The sequence below is a fragment of the Pezoporus occidentalis genome, unplaced genomic scaffold (genome assembly GCF_034315485.1).
Source record: "Pezoporus occidentalis ecotype Australia unplaced genomic scaffold, CSIRO_AGI_Poc_V1 ctg287, whole genome shotgun sequence".
Taxonomy (NCBI): domain Eukaryota; kingdom Metazoa; phylum Chordata; class Aves; order Psittaciformes; family Psittacidae; genus Pezoporus; species Pezoporus occidentalis.
Window position 1 is genome coordinate 155,705 of NW_026914796.1, and position 19,848 is coordinate 175,552.

The following is a 19,848-nucleotide window of genomic DNA, read 5'->3' on the forward strand; positions in this document are numbered from 1 at the left end:
GCTTAAGCTAAAAAGTGGCGTAAGACTTTCTGGTTACACTATTTAATTACAGGTTATCAATACCTGAAAGGTTATCAATACGCTCAAGAAAACAGTCAAGCACCATGTCCTGTTAGGCAGTGAGATACTAAGCATTCTTGATAATATAGTCCAAGATACAAAGAAAAGATACAGTGCTGCTAGTAGCCTACATGAATCCCTGTTCCACCCTGAAAAAAAAGCACTAAAAAAATCTAAGAAATAAAAATAAAAAGCACTAAGTCAAACCAACCCAAACACCTAGTCTGGGACCTGATATTTGAAGTAAGTATCTTAATTCCAGTCTTCTTCTCTGTACAGCCTGCTGGCCAGCCACAGGGTGATGATAATCTGTGAAGTATTCCCTAATATCTTGCCCCATTTTCAACTTTTTTTTTTTTTTAAATCAGCTATAACAGTATAAAAGTAATAGGAAAATTAGAGATGTCGGTAAAATTTCACCAAAGAAAACTTACATTATGGGACTTTAGGGCAGGTGAAGAAGAGTTTCCTAAGCCATTTTTTATTAAAGTGCCAACTGAAAGTTCAGAGTTCTTTGGTCTTGACACAATATTCATCTCTACCCATTGTCACAGCCCAAGAGTGAACACCCCACACAACAACTACTACTACTACTACTACTACCTACTTTTAGCCTAGATAGCCAGTAACACCTTAGCAGGATTTAAGCTTCCATGCTATGAGTGATGTTCTAAGAAAAAATAAACTTTGTGTGCATTCACTGAAAACTGAATACTTTGCTCTACCTTAATATCAATAGTAAGAATGCCTGACTAGACAGTAAGCCTTACTCCAGTGTCTTCGGAATAAGGCTGCCATCTAGTAGCAGATCATAGTAAATACAGACAAACCTCCAGCCAGAATTTGAACTGTGAGCCTGCTTGGCAGTCTGGCACACTGCTATCACACAGTTATAAACACTGGAAGCATAGCTCTTCTGGGAAAAAAAAAAAAAGACAGGAAAAACAGGAAAAGAAGTGACAGAAAGCAGAACTTTCTAGATAGTGGTTTATCACCAGACCATTCTCCACTACAATTCTAAACTGTTCAGTTCAAAATATCAAGATTATCTAGCTGGACAAGTCAACATGTAGAGGCAGTATGGAGGTGGAGTGGTATTTTTGTGATGGTGAGATACTTGATCATCTTTCAAGTTAATTAAATCACAGCCCAATTCACTTTTTTGTGAAAGACCACTATTTTTCTGTGTGAGGTCTCATGCCACAAAATGCAGTGAAACAAATTAAGTTAGACTGAACCACAAAGACATTCAAAAGCAGGGACTAAAATCTTATGCTGGAATTGGAACCACAAAAAAAACTGCATAAGCAGCTTCCTGAAGTGTTACCACATTTATTCATGCTTGGAAACCATGCTTTCAGTTCTGAGTAAGTCAGAGCTACATTAAATACAATTTTACTCTCTCCTCATCTAGCTGTGCCAATACATTGTACAACTATAATCTACACTGATTTGCCACAGTGTTTCATCCATTGATCATTTCTAACAGTGAAAGAGCTCTTCACATGCCATCATGTTGCTGCCTATTACACACAATGCAGAATACAATACACTTTACAGTTCAGTCATTAACTTCCAAGAAACCTGTGTCTTGGTGTTCCAAAGTCAGAGTTACCAGGGCTTTTGAAAGATGCTGAAGTATTCCGTCTATATGGGAAAGAACGATTTGTTTCTGGTTGGTGGGAAAAGAAAGCCAGGACTCCTACTTTACAAGATCCTCTGGCAACCACTCTCTGCCTAAAATATTTTCAAGGCCACCTGCTTCCACTATAGCTGTCTCAAAGCAACTAGAAGAAAAACAGCATGACAAGGGATGTGCAAGATAACAGGAAGGGATTCTATGGGTATGTAACAAATAAAAGACAGACTAAGGACAATGTGGACCCTCTCTGGAAGCTATTGGGAGAACTGGCTACCCTGGATTTGGAGAAGGCTGAGGTTCTGAAGGACTTCTTTGCCTCGGTCTTCACTGGCAAATGCTCTGACCACACCACCCAAGTCTTGGAAGGCAGACACAGGGACTGGAAGAACGAAGACCCTAGGCCCAGTGTAGGAGAGGAACTGGTTCGAGACCATCTTAAGAACCTGAATGTACACAAGTCCGTGGGACCTGATGAAATCCATCTGCAAGTCCTGAAGGAGCTGGTGAATGAAGTTGCTAAGCCATTGTCCATCATATTTGAAAAATCATGGCAGTCAGGTGAAGTTCCCAATGACTGGAAAAAGGGAAATAGAAGCCCCATTTTCAAGAAGGGGAAAATGGATGACCCAGGGAATTACAGACCAGTCAGCGTCACCTCTGTGCCTGGCAAAATCTTGGAGCAGATTCTCCTGGAAGGCATGCTAAGGCACATGAAAAACAACAAGGTGCTTGGTGACAGCCAGCATGGCTTCACTAAGGGGAAATCCTGCCTGACCAATTTGGTGGCCTTCTCTGATGGGGCTACAGAGCTGATGGACAGGGGTAGAGCAGTTAAATGTCATCAATCTGGACTTGTGCAAAGCGTTCAACACTGTCCCCCTTGTCTTTAAATTGGAGAGACATCAATTTGATAGGTGGACCACTCGGTGGATAAAGAACTGGCTGGATGGCCGCATGCAAAGAGTTGTGGTCAATGGGTCAATGTCCAGTAAGAAACCAGTAACGGGTGGTGTTACTCAGGGGTCGGTGTTGGGATCGGTCTTGCTCAACATCTTTGTCGCTGACACAGACAGTGGAATTGAGTGCACCCTCAGCAAGTTTCCTGATGACACCGAGCTGTGTGGCTCGGCTGATCCGCTGGAGGGAAGGAATGCCATCCAGAGGGACCTTGACACACTCGTGAGGTGGGCTGATGCAAACCTTATGAAGTTTAACCATGCCAAGTGCAAGGTCCTACACCTGGGTCGGAGCAATCCCAGGCACAGCTACAGGTTGGGCAGTGAAGAGATTCAGAGCCGCCCTGCGGAGAAGGACTTGGGGGTGTTGGTCAATGGGAAACTGAACGCAAGCTGGCTTCAGTGTGCACTCGCAGCCCGGAAAGCCAACCATATCCTGGGATGCATCCAAAGGAATGTGACCGGTAGATCAAAGGAGGTGATCCTGCCCCTCTACTCTGTTCTCATGAGACCTCACCTGGAGTATTGTGTGCAGTTCTGGTGTCCTCAACCTAAAAAGGACATGGAACTGTTGGAACAAGTCTAGAGGAGGGCCACGAGGATGATCATCAGGGGACTGGAGCACCTCCCGTATGAAGACAGGCTGAGAAAGTTGGGGCTGTTCAGCCTGGAGAAGAGAAGGCTGCGTGGAGACCTCATAGTAGCTTTTCAGTATCTGAAGGGGGCCTATATGGATGCTGGGGAGGGACTCTTCATTAGGGACTGCAGAGACAGGACAAGGGGTAATGTGTTCAAACTTGAACAGGGGAAGTTTAGGTTAGATATAACAAAGAAGTTCTTTACTGTGAGGGTGGTGATGCACTGGAATGGGTTGCCCAAAGAAGTTGTGAATGCTCCATGCCTGGCAGTGCTCAAGGCCAGACAGGATGGAGTCTTGGGTGACTTGGTTTACCATGAGGTGTCCGTGTCCATGGCAGGGGGGTTGGAACTTGATGATCTTAAGATCCTGTCCAACCCTAAGTATTCTATGATTCTATGACAAGTGGGAAAGAGCTGACAGAAGAGACCTGGGGAAGTTAAAGGGAGGAAGTGCAGAAACAGAAATCAACCACTATTTCAAGAGGCTCCAGCAAGGAAGAGAAAGAAATAGCATTATGCTTTTGAGAGATATGAACGTATTTTTGTGTACTTATCAGAGAAGTCACCAATCTATATATAAAAATTCTAATTTAAATTTTGCCATATCTAATACACATTAACAGTGGTCTCCGAGGATCACTGACTCCATGTACAGAGCAGAAACAAAAAGATTACTGTAGAAACGCAGGTCAGAGCACCAAACGGGCTGCATTCTACCAACAGAAACAACACAAGCCTGATCATATCCTCAAATTGTCAAAATCAGAATTTCTCTTCTGTCATTCTGACTTAATAACTTACCATGCAAACATATCCTCTATCCTTAATAGTTACACATGTGTCCTTACTACTGGTATCTGTGACAGGCTATAGCTGTGGAAAGCAGAAACCTGCATGATGTAGTGAAGTTAGGTTTTGCGCTCACAATTCCTTGCTTACTGGAATAAAGACAAGTGTGTATTAGTGGTTTAAGTGCGTTTTCACATCCATTCCTCTCATCCAGTCTTAAAAGGAACCCAATTACTCCTTTAGAGTTAAGAATTAGAAATCACTTTCCAAGTTTCCTGATTCTGCTTACAAAGCTTCCATCTGATCAGTCTGTCCCTTGTGGCTTAACTCAAAACTACCATAGCTCTTCCCCTTCAGAAATAACTAACAATCAATATCTGATAGCCTAGCTTTATTAATAAAAACCTCTGCTTCTACCCAGAGATCAGTTCTGTAGCATAATCTCATTAGGTAATTCTCAGTACTCAGTAACGCAATACTGAAAAGCATGAGTAATACATAAGAAAATACATTTAGTTGCATTCCCCTTCTTAGAAAAGAGTGAATGAAAGGTGACAAAAAGCTAGTATGACAGGTTTTATGAATGCAATTACCTCCTGCACCTGCTTCCCCAGGATTTTACAGGGCTTGAGCTCTTTTTTCTTTCTCCTTGGCAAGACAAACCCTGTATATTTACTAAAGTAAGGGTTTGGGCCAAAATTGCACTATACCATACAAAGACGACTTTGTTGAATGTCTTCCCCAAACCTTTTTCTATCAAAATAGCACATTTTGTACATTCAGGTAGACTTTTGCTTTGATGTTTACAGTCACAAGTCAAAAAAACAATACTGCTAAGAATTACTTTCAAAAGACAGACAGAAAAGCTATTGACAGTAAATGGCACTAACATTCCTCTTGTCTTTTGGCAATACCCAGTAAGAAGATGCTAGCAGCAGATCTGCATTTCTGACACCTGCTTCTCTCCCTCTCCAGTAGTGGGCTAAGAGTTTGGGAGAAATACTTACCACCTGGACAAGGCTGACACCCAGCAAATAGTTGTTACAAAACAGCACTTAGTTCTCAAACTTCTGGGTCTGACCCCAAAAGTTATGCAATTTTTAAACAACACTGTGTAACAGGGAATCATTTTCTAGACAGAATTAATGAACAATTTGAAGTTCTCAAGCAGAATAACCCCCCAAAGTGAAACCACTTTAGTTTTCTATCAATTATATCACACCTTTTAAAAAAGTGCAAATCTAAAGTCACAGCTAGGAAGAATACCAGATTTCTAAGAGGATTAAAACCAACACATACTAAATACCACACATGTACTTAATGCCCAGTTCAATAAAATATTGGAGTATCAATTTATTAAAAAGTTATGTGAACTATACATACATAAACTGGAATATAGCTGAAGAATCTGAAATATATAATTTTAAAGGAAAACCATTTATTTCTGGAAATATTTAAAATATTGCATTTCTGGCAGGAAATTTAAAAGAAGTGCTCTGGAATGGGTGCAGTCTCTCTGGGCATTTGTCTTCAAGGCGTAAAACATCTGCTTTATGATTTTTCATAACACAATCTTGTGAACTCTTTCTTTCTGACTTGTAGAGACAGATTTCCAAGAACAGCAGCAGAATTTTAAAAAGAAATACCATGGTCCTTGTCAGTACAGACAAAACACTTTCCGAGAGCCCATGACACCTTGGAAATACACTAGCAATTCTGCATATAAATGCATCAGATTGTGTTTACAAGTTACAGAATAAGTCTTTGATTGATAATTTTTCTGTTTATTTCCGCCAAGGCCACTGAAAATACAAAGGCCTTTTCATCTGAAAGGTTAGCATACATGTCAACTTCTTTTTCTTGTTTCTCTGTAGAAGAAAAAAAAGTCACTATTAGAAGCTTTTTCCATTTAAGTTAATGCATGTTACACAAAGTTTAATAAATTACGTGGAATGGAGCACTGGAATTGAAAAGAAGTTAACAGTCAACTCCTACGCATGGAAGGACTGAGAAAGAGGAGGAAGGAATGAACAAAGGTGCTAGAAGAGCCACAGAATTAGTCATCCAAAAGCATGAGTGAATTTCTGTTAACAATGAAGAAAGAATGAGTTGTTAACATTATATTGATTCCTGACAAAAACAAGTATCCAAGTTTCCTTCCAGGTTTTATGGTGGGCGTTTATAGTTTTTTTGGTTGTGCGTTTTATTTGGGGTTTTTTGTTGGGTTTTTAAATTTGTTTGGGTTTTGGGGTTTTTTGTTTTTTGTTTTTTTCCTTTACATAAACACCTCCCATCCTAGAAAACAAAGGTACTTTATTATATCCTCACTAATTATGACATTTGTCCCCCTATTTTACACCTAAGTACCAGAAACCCAAGGTTTATTTACAGTGTCCAAAACTAACAAGCAGATACATGGCAGAAGTCAGGTTCCAAATATCTCACCTTGAACATTTCTGGATTTTCTATACTGCAGACTTTCAATCTTATCCCAGATACAGAACAATGCCAACACCTCAGTGAGCAAGTGAAAGCCTCTGCATTCCCTCTGGTCATGGTGGCTTGTTTCAATGCTACAGACACACAGCAGCAAGCCGTCAAGAACTTTTCATACTGCAGTGCTCAAGTCCAGTAAGTTAGAGTAACATATGGCAAACTCATAGAATCCCAGCACCTCATATCTCCACCTTCTCACACAGTCTTCCCCGCCATGGGTCCACATTCGTAACAAAACTTTTAGACTTGGCTTCACATTTGTTACTGCTACAGACACCATTCCAACAGACTGCCTCCCCTGTGAAGTCAAGTGCTTGTATTAAACTACTAAAGGGGGAATACAAGCACTCAAGTGCTTGTATTAAACTACTAAAGGGGGAAAACCTGAAAAAATCCTTTACCACTGTGTGCTAATTTAATACTGAAAAGTATTAAATCAGAACACAGCATGTTCTGATTTAATACGGAAAAGTATTAAATCAGAACACAGCACAGCAACAAACACCTCTACTTAAAGATTTCTAGACAACTTAAATCACACATGAGCTCAACTTTCCCTGCAAGTAAAATTGCTTAGTGAGAGCCTGGGCACACAAAGATGCATCAGTTTTTAATGTGAATCCAGGACACCTACTTAGCAAAATAAGTCAAATTGAAGCTTGCCTGTTATTTGGAATCTTAAGTGATTTCTTCCTTATCCCTTGCTACACAAGACAATATTCTCTAGTGTACTGAGTTTGAAAGGAAAGTTAAGAAACTGAGTTTTGCTACTCCTACCCTGTAAGGGTAACTCAGTTTCTATACATACACCCAGTCTGCATTGCTCTACTTCCTCCCTCCTATTTACAAATTAACAACACTGGGAGCGGTTCTGACCACAGACACTACACACACTGGTTATTCCACATTATCCTTTTCCATTTTCATATCTAAACCCCTGCCCTTTCTTCATTTTTTCCAAACCAAACAATCCAACCACCACCTGAGTATGTCAGCACCCAGCAAAGTTAAAAACTGTTAACAGATTGTAGAATTCTTAGCAAAAAAGATTTCTCAGGTTTCCCCTCCACCCTGTCCTCCCACAGTACTGGCTTGCTCTGACAGACTTCACCTTTGAAGAATTAAAATCTTGATCTCAAACAGGATCAGGGATTAACACAGGTTTGTAAGCTTTAAACATTCTTAAAACAATCCTCCTTCTTGTGAGTACCTAGTGAAGAGCTTGCACCTGCATGACATTTTATCATTTGCTACTCATAGGATACTGTGATTTCTACAGACACTATTAAAACTTTTCACTTCAGTCTTACCTAGAAGTAGTTTTGACTAATTTTTCTGTTATTAGGAAAAGACTGTCTTACAGAATTACAATACTATTTTTGTGAGACCAGGTATTTTGCTATACAACTAAGAGGCTATTTAGGTGAAAATATCAGTCTTTCTGGAGCATGCCTCACATCCCAGATCTCCTGCAACCCACTAGACCCACAACCCTTAAAATATGATTATGTATAAATCAAAAATGGATCCTCCCCCCTCACAGATTTTGCATTAATTCAAAATCCAAAGTTCTGAAATTGACTACCCAAGACAGTAAGTTACCCTAAATGCATACATTGGGCAAGAAAATGTACAAATAATATAGTCGGAAATTACTGGAAAACTTCAGTTCAGCTTAAGTATTACCAAGATACTGAAATGTACATAATTTTATAAAGATTATCCCCTTGTTAAGTATCAAATATGCTTTAGTAAGACTCCAGGCTACTCCTACTTAGTCTCACTTGACACTTCTCTTTCTGAACAACCAATACCACTTCCTCCACCATCTGAGAGGTTTTTTGTTTGTTTTAATATAATCAAGGCTGTTGTGTAGGTAACAAGGCAGCCTCGGAACAAGCCTGGTTGGTATTGCAGTCCCACACAGTACAACAAAAATTATACCATCTCCACAACAAAATCACAATTGAATTATTATGAAGGTATTTTCAAAATAGATTGTATCATTTCTGACAAAGAAACTAAGTGACAATTCTGAAAAGCCAAGCCTGCAGGGACAATCTCCTATTTTCCAGGGTCATCACGTGGCTGATTCTCTGGGTCCCAGCACTCAGTCATATCCCCTCAGTGTCACCTTCCTCTTTTCTCCCTCTCCATTCCTTCTTACTAAATCTGCAGGAAAGATAGCTTATTTTTAAAAGCCTTTTTGCTTTTCCTATTCTTCTTAGTTGCTGTTGAATCCTGCAGATCTTTGCTCTAATGTGAGCCACTCACAAAAGATACAAAAGAACAGTTAGTCCAAGGCACAGACCTAACTGTGAACAACCATGCTATGCACGAAAAGAGCCTGACAAGCACAGTAACAAAGCTACAGATGTCATGGGTGCCTTTAGGCAGGAAATCTTCACTGGGTGATCTTCAAATTGACAGATTATCTGCTCTTGCATGCTATTATAATTCAGATATTCCCTGCTCTCCTGTTTTTACATCTACAGATACATCAGGCATTGCAGAAGCCCAAGAGACACTAAACTAATTTCCCGTGCTCCAGACCTAATTTTCAACACTATAAAATGAGTCACACAAAAAAATCACCTTAGTTGTAGTAGAGGAATTAAAGTTGCTTAATACGCTTTTATGTAAACACCACTATAAAGCAGCAGGTTTGGTAAAGGAAGAATATTTATAAAATTCCCAGTGATTACTCCACACACAGTTGTCAGGTCAATTTTAGAAGTGATTTGAAAAGGCAGGAGTCAACATCAACTCATTTTATAATAATCACTTACAAAATTATGGGTTCTCTACTGAATTTATAGCCATGACAGCTGTTTTTTTTTTTTTTTTTTTTCAATCTGCCCAATAATCACCACAGCGGTCTACACGTTACAGTCTGACATACCCAGAAATAAGAAGTAAGAAAATATCCTAATCCCACTTATTTCTATACAGTTAGGTGTGCTGTACTGGTGAGTGCAAACCCAAGTCTGTATCAGCTCTGCAGAAGAGGCCTAGGCAGAAGTAGCAGCAGTAGTCACACCACCAAGTAAATGGGATGGTAGTACAGGACAAAAAAGGCAAAAGCAATCTTAAGTGCAACTCAACTTAAAAAAACCCCAAACACAATACCAAACACCAAGAAAAGCACATACAGTGAGGTCTCATGCAAAGATCTCACTGCATCCATATTTCTACCTCAGAACACTTGCATATTGCCACACTTCAAAGGAGGCAGCAAAAGGTTGAAAACATTTAGCCCAGGTTTGGACAGACAAACATTCTTTAAATATCCCTCATGTTTTTGAATTCTTGGGGTTTGGAGACTATAAAACATGCATTAAGAGAATGGATCTTCTGTTTGCTTAGATTGCTTTCCTCTTTTTCAGAGGACTGCAAAGATTATTTATTTTTATAGGACAACCCAACCAGCTTGCAGAAATTTTCAAACCAAAAGTATGTGTGAACTTGACCCACAGTTAAATGCCTAGAAATGATTCCATTGGTGCTAAAGTATAGCTTGGATCAATAACAAATAGGGAAATTCTATATTCTGTGAAGCTGCATACATCAATAAGCCACATGCAACACTGAAGAGATTAGGTATTGTAAGTGTATTCCTATTCCAGTAAAGCAATTGCCATCCAAAAAAACATACAGAAATGAAATTCCATATCCTCCTTCCACAGCCAAAGCACTGAAAAAAGAATAAATCCCAATTTGTACTTTGTTTTTATAGAAAAGAAACTTTAAGAAAGAACAGATTTACATTAAACAGAGGAGACAACAAAAATTAGTTTTGAAAAGTTAGAATTTAAAAGAACTCACTTTGCAATGGATTAACACCCATTTTTTCTCAAAAAGTAAGGTGTGACAGGAAAAAACAAAGCAATTCTGAGTTAATGCCGCAAGGTATGCTTGAAGATTTCAGTAGTTTTAAGAAGAAGATCTGAATATTTATATAAAGTCTTGTTACTCCCCTCCTGTCTGCCTTCCAGCCTTTTTAAATCCATGCTAACTTTTGGATACACTATTCAGGCCTAAAATGAATATCCCCAAAACCACATACAGCAAACACAGTGTCAACAGGCTTTCCAAAAAAAAAAAAAAAAACCCACAAAAAAACCCACAAAAGAATCCTAAGTGATAGTCACATACTTGAAGACCTGAGACTATTCTACTGCATGTAACCGTCTCTTTATTGTATAAAGATTAAAACCAGCAGGTCACCAAGAAACCTTAGCAAGACAGTAGGTATTTTTTCCTCTAGAGCATTACTCTGTAGAAACCACTATTCTGTAGGAAAAAATTCAGGTCAGAGTACTGACTCAAGATGCCAATTTTATTTTGGTTCTCCAAAAGCTTTCAAGGAACTTCTTGAGCAATCCAGTCACCCTAATCACTCTGACAACAGACATCATCATATTGTTTGTCCCTGTGATACAGGGCAGCAGTACTTAAAAAAAATAATAAAAAAGAAACCAAAAAAAGCTACTAAACCCTACAGTCCAAGGGCTTTCAAAGATGTTGAAACTTGATACAGTGGCTAAAAATACAAACTAGTTCTGTGGAGTTAGTTCCAATCAGACACTGAAACAAAACCAGAGCTTTCTACAGATGTGAAACAGCCCCTTCCTCATATTAAGATATCAAGTACTGGCTGAAGTAGTCTACTTACTTAAATGGTTTGAAAGGTATAAAGATTTATTGATAAAAAAAAGTCTTTATACAAAAAGAAAACACAATTAACATTTTTTCAGTTCTCATACCCCTTTCTTCTTCATGTTTTTTGGCTGAGGCACTCTTAGGTCTTCCTCTTCCTCGTCTGCTATGGTCTGAATGGCTGTTAGACCTGGATCTTTTTCGGTTTTCTAAGTCTTTATTTACTGTAGAGTTTATCTTCTCTCGCTTAACTCTCTCTGTTCGTCTCCTTTTGGCCTCATTCTTGTTTTCTGTGCAAATTAAAAGAGATGATATGGTATTACCTAGGGTTGTTTTCATCTTTTTTTACTAATTTACTCTTAGCAGTTGCCCCTTCCCCAACCCCTTTCTTCTTTAATTCTCTGAGCAAAAGCAGTTAGATGACTTTACTGAACAACTACATCTGCACAGAAATTTCTGCCCCATGCACAAATTAAGCTATCATATCCACAACGACACTTCATTTCTTGATTGCAAAGGCCAAGCCTTTAATTACTTCAAATGCATTTTGCAATGAGATATTTGCTAGCACACAAAAGTTGTCTCCCATAGTAAGATGAAAAAAACTGTACATATCACAAACACCAAGACAGCCCATTGTATCTGTTTCCACTAGCCAAAGAAAAAAGTTTATCGTATAGGCCAACAGCAGGCAAACATCAAAGTACTCCATCTTTTTTTGACACTATCAATGAAATCATTCCTGCTGCTCACACAAATCGAAATGCTGAGTCAATGCTGCAGTCAGTAAATGCCACATTACATAGTCCATATGTCCCACCAAGTCTAGCCTATCACAAGGCATCAGAATGCTTCATGCTGACCAGGTGTCTTGCCAGAGTCAAAAAAAAAAGAAAAGAGTATTTACATGAGTTTCACCTGTTAATTAAGTAGAGATTAGTGAGCTTGGGTGCAAAAATAGTCCCCACAGCACACTATTAACACAGACTAGATGCACATTTGCAAGGCTGCAGCATGATTCTGCAGTAGCTATGTCCCAGTATTTTCAACAATAATGTTTTCTAAAGGAAGTTGCAGTTAACTTATGAGCACAATACAGATATACATGGTCTCCCATTACACCTTCGTGGGAAATGTTTTCTTTTTTGCTGCAATTATCCCACTAATCTTGTGTAGACATAAGGTACACACTGGACAGCAGGGTAATGTGTCAGTAATGTCAATACGAAAGCTGTATTTCACATTATCCCAAAAAGGCTGAGGTAGCAAGGGACCTCTGGAGATCAACCTCTCCAATGCTCCTGTTCAAGCAAGGCCACCAAAAGCCAGCTGCCCAGGACCACATCCAGATGGCATCCGAGTATCTCCGAGGACGAAGACTCCAAAATGTCTCTGGACAACCTGTGCCAGTGCTTGTCACTCTCACAGTAAAAAAGTGTTTCCTGATATTCAGAGAGAACAGCCTGCATTTTTGTACACATTGCCTCTTATCCTGTCACTTGGCACCTCTGAAAATAGCCTGGCTCTGTCCTCTAAGCACCCCTTCTTCAGGTATTTATATACATTGATAAGATCCCCCTGGAGCTCTGATTCACCAGATTATGGCCTTCAGCTTCATTTGGTAACTACTTTATTAACAACTGGGGAGGGGAGGGTGGGAAAGAAAACTGACCAATACTTCCAAACTACCACAGGCATTGCTTAACCTCCTCCCTCCACCTTGAAAGCTCGGTTATCTGGTATAATGGTATGTAATTCCTATGTGCTAGCAAACTACAAGCATCCTTCAAAATTGTAATGTAAAATACCAAATACTTAGCTTCCATTTTATAGACCTGGTAAGTAATTTTAAAAAGCAGACATTATAGATGAGATACTTTTGGTTGTTGGGTTTGTTGGTTTTTTTCCTCTTCCCTGACAGGTGCTTGTTCTAACTGATTCCTACTAGTACTGGAGGAAGTGATAAAAATGAACACAAGGAGACTTAACCATGCCAGAATGCACATTCAACCAGCTTCTTACTGTGCCCATCTATAACAAAAGGTATGTAAGTTAGACAGAGAACCACACTAATTTTTTACTTTAACCCATGCAGAGAGAAGCAGATGCACATGGTTCTAGATTAAACATATGACCAACTATTATTTTCATAAAATTTGTCTTCAATCCGCATGTAGTCTGAAATCTGACTCCTTTAGCACCTCCAGACTTTAAGCTTCAAAACAGGATTAACAGAAAGCTTTCTGTAAGGAGCTGTTACTGTAAAAGTTGATCGGAGAAACTCTAAGACTCAATTTGGAGTTTTAGAAGGCAGGCATTCTTTATTGCAGAGCTGGGCACATACACAAATAGCTTTGCAAATGTGAGCGCACCTGTTACTTGCTGGCAGCAGCTATATATTTAGCATACTCATTCATATCCACAGATTTTCCAGGAAACTGTTTCTGTATTCATGAGATTTCCAGGAACTAATTATAATATTTGCATCCTAATTAAGCATGTGCTTTCTTGCTGAGTGGGGGTCTTTGGTGGTTGCTGACAGTCTTCCTCACTGTGTTTACTGAATGACCTCAGTGCTTGCGCAAGCTTGCAAGGTCCTAGCGCCGAGTTAGCAGTTGGTATGTCCTTGCTTCTGTCCTGTTCCAGTCTCACTACACACTGGGCTACTTTGAAGGCTGGCATCCTTAGTCTTATTTATTGTCTCCATAGTTGTTATCAGTTGTTGATGCTCCTTCCCCCATCAGCTGAACATTCCTTTCTCTCTACGTGTTAGTAAGTTGGAATAGTTTGCTCTATTCTGCTACATTAAAGGCACACAAACTGTTGTTAAGTTTAAAATTTAAACCTACAGAGTTATTTTGCATAGTGACCAATGTGTGTAGCTAGACTAGACACAGAATAAATGCCAACATCACAAGTATGAAGCAAGTAAGACTGAAAACACCAGCTTTTTTTTTCCTCCTCAAAATTCAAGAAAAATTAACATATTCAAATTAACCATGCACACATTCAAGGGAAAGTGAACTGACAACAATCAATTTACATAGAAAACCAAAATATCTTTTACCTACAAGTAAGAAGAAAGAACTATTGTTCCCCCTTCTTCCCACCTCTGTAAGTATTACCTGTGATGGGTGGTGATCTCTCAGCACGTTTAGCATGCAACAGTTTTCGACTAATAAATATGTAGCCACAGGGACATGATTTACATGCAACAGGAACCTGGGAGAATAAAAGACAAATATTTCAGTTCATTTCAAATTCTGACAAAATTCCTGTCCAATGAAGAAAAAAAAACCCTAGTAACTTGCATTTTGTCCTTGGAGATACCTCTTCAAATTCAGTCTGTTCTACAAACTTTGGCCTGTACTATTACATAATTGTATCTAAGCATAGTAAAAACAGGTTCTGCTGTGAATCACCTAGCAAGCCTTTTCTTTATGCAGTTGCTAGAAACCAAGTTTGAAAATCAGAGTTTGTGACTGCTTTATATTACAAACCCTCCTCCCCAGACTGTCAGGAAGAAGGTGAAGTAGAGAGCAATAAAGCAAGGCTGAATTAGAGCAGAAATACAATTTCTCTTAGAACTCTCAAATATCCCCAGTCAAATCAGTTAGACATTCCAAGGTTTGCTTCCTTCATTTACTTCTAAAAAACAATTAAAGAAAAAGTGTGAGTTAAAAGTGTCAGTACATTCTGAATCCATTTACTTTGAGAAGCATCTGAAAGCAACCCCTGTACAGAGCAGGAGCAGCTTCAAACAGAAGGTACAAGAGACCCGAAGCAAACCAAATGCATCTGTACCACACTCCACAACAGCCTGCAAACAGACTGTGTGGTTACACAAGGGCCTGCTTAACACAAAACTCAATCTATCACAGCTAGACAAAGCTGACTGGAGACTGAAAGGTTTGAGACTCCAGTGCTCCTCCTCCTCAGCAAAGCTGTCAGGAGCAGTACAGTCCCCCAAGCATAACACAACTTAAGATGAGAACAGCTGGAAATGTCACACTTACACGAAAAATGACAAAAACCTTACTCTGAACAATTAAAAAAAGGGATGCTGATAAATAACAAACTTCATTAGGTTCACTTAAAGCCGAGATCTTTTAAAGTAGTACAGAATACACAATATTGCTTTTATTAGGCTTAAGACTGAAAACACAAAGCAAGTTTAAACAAAGATCTGGAAAAGATTAAGATCACACATTAAAGTTAACGTGTGTTGAAGCACAACAGTGGGGGGAAAAAAAGCAGGAGATAATTTCTGAAAAGTAATTCTTTAAGACAGGTCTCTGCAAGTTTGCCAGTGTCCACAGAGTACAGAACCATGACTACCTGCTCAGTTTTACTGGACACGTACAAGAACCAAGATCCAGTGTTCTACTGGCTATGAAAAGACCTGCCAAGTTAGTACCTGAATTTGTAAAGGGGAACTTAACTGCTACTCAGAATAAACAAGTTATTTTGCTTTCTGTAGCACATCTTAACTCTTCTACTTCACCCTACAAACAGCTTACAGATAAGATTTTGACTCAGGTTTTCTCTAACTAGAGACCTTTTAATTCACTTTATGGAGACAATGACATAATAAAAAAAAAAAAAACAAACTCTAATCAAGGTTTATTGAACCTTAAAGCTCAGAATTTAGCTGACTGTGTACATGCTTATCTCCTTATTCGTATGTCAGTATAAGAGTACTAGAAAACACTATCTAGCAGAGAGATAGTATCTTTAAGGTGATAGAGGAGTCTCCATTTAAACCCAGCTTTGAACACCAGGGTCTCTCCAATAATTATGTTTCAAAGAAAAGAGAATACAACACCTCAGCACCAGCCAACTGATAACTTGCCCCCCCCCCAGCCCGACCAAGCACCAAACGATATCTCCTCCAACCCTGCAGTCCCAGCCCTTCTGGGTAACTCTCAGTTACATCCTGGGCATGACGTGCGGTGGTATGGAACACCTCTTTGGTCAGTTTGGGTCGGGTGTCCTGTCTCTCCTTCCTCCTGGCTTCCCCTCTTCCCTGGCAGAGCATAAGCCTCACAAAGTCCTTGGTCAGGGTAAACATTACTTAGCAACAACTGAAAACATCAGTAGTATCAGCACTGTTCCCAGGCTGGAAGTCAAAACACAGCTCTGCACCAGCTACCAAGAAGGAGAAAAATGACTGCTACTGCTAAAACAAGGACACAGAGTCAGCCTAAAATAATTTGGTGAAAATCACTCAAAGGGGTTGGAACAGACCCAGTACTTCTCAATGAACTTAACTGTACATAACAGAACAAGATTGTTCTTGTGTTACAGGTTCAGCACATAGGTGGTGTGTGTGTGTGTGTTTGGGAGTGTGAGATTAGGGGGGAAGGGGCTTATTCAGTGAACCATACCAGTTATCCTTCAAAGACCTACACTGACAGCGCAACATAGCCCTACAAACACCGGTTTACTCTGTTTAACATTTCTGTAAACAAAAGAAAATTAGTTTCTTGAACAAGAAAATTTACCTGAAGCAAAATTAAGAAGTGATAATTACTTCTTCTGACCGCAAGTTCTTCATGCTCCCCAGTTAAATGGAGCTATGCTTTGACTGTGAAAATATCAAAACCCTTTTTTTTATTAATAAAAAGAAGCCTAAATGGCAACTACATATGATCTAAATTACAACAGTCTAAGTAGTGTTACTCAATATTACACTCCAATATTTGTGGTTGTCTAAATATTTCCAAGCATGCCACTTCTAGCAAAGAAATCAGAAATAAATGCATAGCTCTTAGAAGAATTTAAGAAATGCTAGCATAGGACAACCACTTAAAGAGTCACACAGAGCCTTTCCACACCTGACTTGTACTGTGGGTTTAGTTTCTTGTCTTCCCTCAAACTTTTGGGACTGGACAGCAAGGTCCTACAAGCAATGCTTGTGCCAGGGCAGGGCACATACAATGAACATTAATTCTGTGTTAGCCATGGAAGCGCTGCTAACAGAAAATTTACATTAGAATCACAGAATCAACTCTGCTGGAAAAGACCTTTAAGATCATCAAGTCCAACCATTCCCCAGCACTGCCAAGCATTTGCCAAGGCCATCACTAAACATGTCACAAAGGGCCTCACCTACATAGTTTGTAAACACTTCCAGGGATGGTGACTCCACCACTGTCCTGGCCAGCCTGCTCCAATGCCTGAGTGCCCTTAGGGGAAGAAACTGACTCTAATTTCCAGTCTAAACATCCCCTGGTGCAGCTTGAGGCTGTTACCTCTTGTCCTAAATCTACACATGTATGCCATGTATTTCAGTTTTAAAGCACAGAACAATGTGAAAGGCTCAGCATTAAAGAGCCTGTGAGAGCCTGTTTGCTTCCTTGCTCTTCCTACTGTTGGTAGTTTGACATCCACTACAGTTATTCTCAAAAAAAAAAACAGCACCCCTTCCTTGCATATTCAACTCTTTGCTCATTTTAATTTCTTCTTTCACCAACGAACAAGCAGAACTTGGCACACTACTTTTTTCTCAGGAATAGTACTTCAGTGATATGCTCAACACATGAGCATTTGCAAGGGTTCATCTATTGCTTAAAACACGAAAGGATGGCCCTACACAGCTTAACTTTCCAAACTGCTCCAGAATGAGCAGAAACGCTATAAAATCTATGCAAGTCAGAACAAATGACTTCTTTTTAGCCCTCGTAAGTAAAAAAAAATTAAAAAAAAACAACAAAAAACAGCCTTTTATTTTTTTTTAAGTATAGCTGCAACAGTGTGCAGCAGCTCAGTTCTAAAGTCCAACAACAGAACTCTGTTCCCCAGGGTCACACGCAGAAGCCCCCGGCAGCCTCCTGCAGAGGTGTGCTGCTGTCCCCATCACACGGCCTGGTTTTAACAGCAACATCCTCACCAGCAAAAAGCACAGATGAAGACAGCTCCTATACTATAACTGTGAAAATCAGCTGCTGTTAACTTTAAGCAGCTGTATTCTGTACCCATAACAAAACCGCAGTAAGGCACACAACAGAAATGGCAGCAAAGGTCTAAATTTTGCTGTTTCTGAGCTACTCCATGAGAAAACTGAAGGCTCTCCCAGGTAGCCTTAGGCTCGTTATTCATTCAAAAGGCAAAATGCACTGCACAAATTACCAAGTTCGTTATATTATTAATATCGTTTCTAAACAATACTAACATATAATTCTTCACACCACACAGAAATCTTTCAGCATAATGTAACTATCATGCTACCCTGCAAGAGGAAGACGGTGTTTCACCCACATTACACGCAGAGACTGCAAAGGCAACATTTACCTCATACAAACGTTGCTTCAGAGGCACGGAAACGCTTTAGTGAACCAAGCGGCTCGCCCGATAGCTCCTCGCCCCAGCGCTATAGAAGCCTACTTTGCGGCGGAGGGTGTCACACGACAAGGAGGAAGCAGGGCGCCCACCGGGATGCGCTGGCTCGGGGTGCGGCCCGGCCCGGCGCCCCGGGAACGGGAAGCCGGCTGCGAGCGGCCGGAGTTCAGCTCGGCCCCGCTGCCCTCACCGACCACAGCCGAGGGACGCGGGACTCCACTGGCTCACATCCCTCCCGTCAGCCGCACCGACACCTGTCCCCGCTGAAACGGCCGGAGAGCCCTCCGCTACGTGGCTGCCCGCCGGCCTGGGACAGGCAGCCCCGACCACGGGCTGGCGGGGCAATTCCCTCGCCCTGCCTCAGAAGCAGGGGGCAGTGAGGGGCAGCGCCCTCCCCGCTTGAAGGGCCGCCCTCTGAACCCCGTGGTCACTATTCCCCCCGGCCCGAGCGGGGAGCGGGCCCGGCGGCCGCCTCACCTGCTGGTCGCACTCCGGGCAGGACTTGGTGGCCATCTTCACTTTCTTGGCCCTGCTCGAGGACATGCTCGCCGCTGCTCCTGCTGCTGTCGCCGCTGGTTCTGCCGCTGCCGCCAGAGCGCCGGGCAAAAGCGCGGGGCCGCGGCGCCGACCGCAGCCTGCTGAACCTCACCGGGCTCCGCCCGCCCCCGCACAGCCCCTCCACAAAGGCGCCGCTCCCCGGCGCAGGACAAGCCCCGCCCACCGCGGCGCCCGTGCGGCAGGGGCGGGGCGGGGCGCGCTCCCGCGCTCCGACCCCCGCCCCCAAGGGGCCGGTTCCGCCGCCGGATTGGTGACGCGCGCGGGGGGCGGGAGTGTTCCCCGCGCTGCCCGCGCCGGGAATGGAGCAGCCCGCTGAGAGCGGGGGGGGGTCGAGGCGGGGGCGGTGAGCGTGTGGGCCTCAGAAAGTGCGTTTGTGAAGGAGAACAGCAGCGAGGGGCAGACAGCGCTTCAGCTCCGGATTGTCCCGTGATAGGGAGAGAAAAAAAGCAGGTGATGTTTCAGGTCCCTTCTCACACAAACCATTTCACGAATGGGTAGTGGTTGATCCGCTGGAGGGAAGGAATGCCATCCAGAGGGACCTCGACACACTTGTGAGGTGGGCTGATGCCAACCTTATGAAGTTTAACCATGCCAGGTGCAAGGTCCTACACCTGAATGGGAGCAATCCCAGGCACAGCTACAGGCTGGGCGGAGAAGAGATTCAGAGCAGCCCTGCGGAGAAGGACTTGGGGGTGCTGGTCGATGGGA

At 41.5% G+C, this 19,848-nt stretch overlaps 2 protein-coding genes across 3 annotated transcripts in view; both read right to left on the minus strand.

The window, feature by feature from the left end:
• MYLK3 (myosin light chain kinase 3) overlaps positions 1–11,486 on the minus strand; it is a 54,919-nt gene extending 43,433 nt beyond the window's left edge. The window contains exon 1 of the mRNA XM_062626039.1: positions 11,349–11,486. Coding sequence (XP_062482023.1) covers positions 11,349–11,363 — 15 coding nt within the window. The 5' untranslated portion in view covers positions 11,364–11,486. The remainder of the gene's footprint in view (positions 1–11,348) is intronic.
• Positions 5,415–19,180, minus strand: CUNH16orf87 (chromosome unknown C16orf87 homolog). Of its 2 annotated transcripts, XM_062626049.1 has the most exons (5): positions 19,060–19,180; positions 14,367–14,463; positions 11,349–11,531; positions 6,602–6,659; positions 5,415–5,954 (listed from the first exon to the last, which is right to left on the minus strand). In XM_062626049.1, exons 1-5 carry the CDS (start codon positions 19,123–19,125, stop codon positions 5,933–5,935), a joined length of 426 nt encoding a protein of 141 aa, XP_062482033.1. In that variant the 5' UTR covers positions 19,126–19,180; the 3' UTR covers positions 5,415–5,932. The 2 variants fall into 2 exon arrangements, with proteins under 2 accessions (XP_062482033.1, XP_062482032.1); XM_062626048.1 differs by lacking the exon at positions 6,602–6,659.
• Between the last annotated feature and the right edge of the window lie 668 nt (positions 19,181–19,848).

What these genes read in the sequence shown, in the direction of transcription:
- CUNH16orf87 (XM_062626048.1), bottom strand. Translation starts at nt 19,125, where the DNA reads ATGTCCTCGAGCAGGGCCAAGAAAGTGAAGATGGCCACCAAGTCCTGC. An exon ending in GCCCGGAGTGCGACCAGCAG is followed by an intron (nt 14,464 to 19,059) that starts GTGAGGCGGCCG and finishes TTATTCTCCCAG; the next exon opens with GTTCCTGTTGCATGTAAATC. An exon ending in AAAACATGAAGAAGAAAGGG is followed by an intron (nt 5,955 to 11,348) that starts GTATGAGAACTG and finishes TTTCTTCTACAG; the next exon opens with AGAAACAAGAAAAAGAAGTT.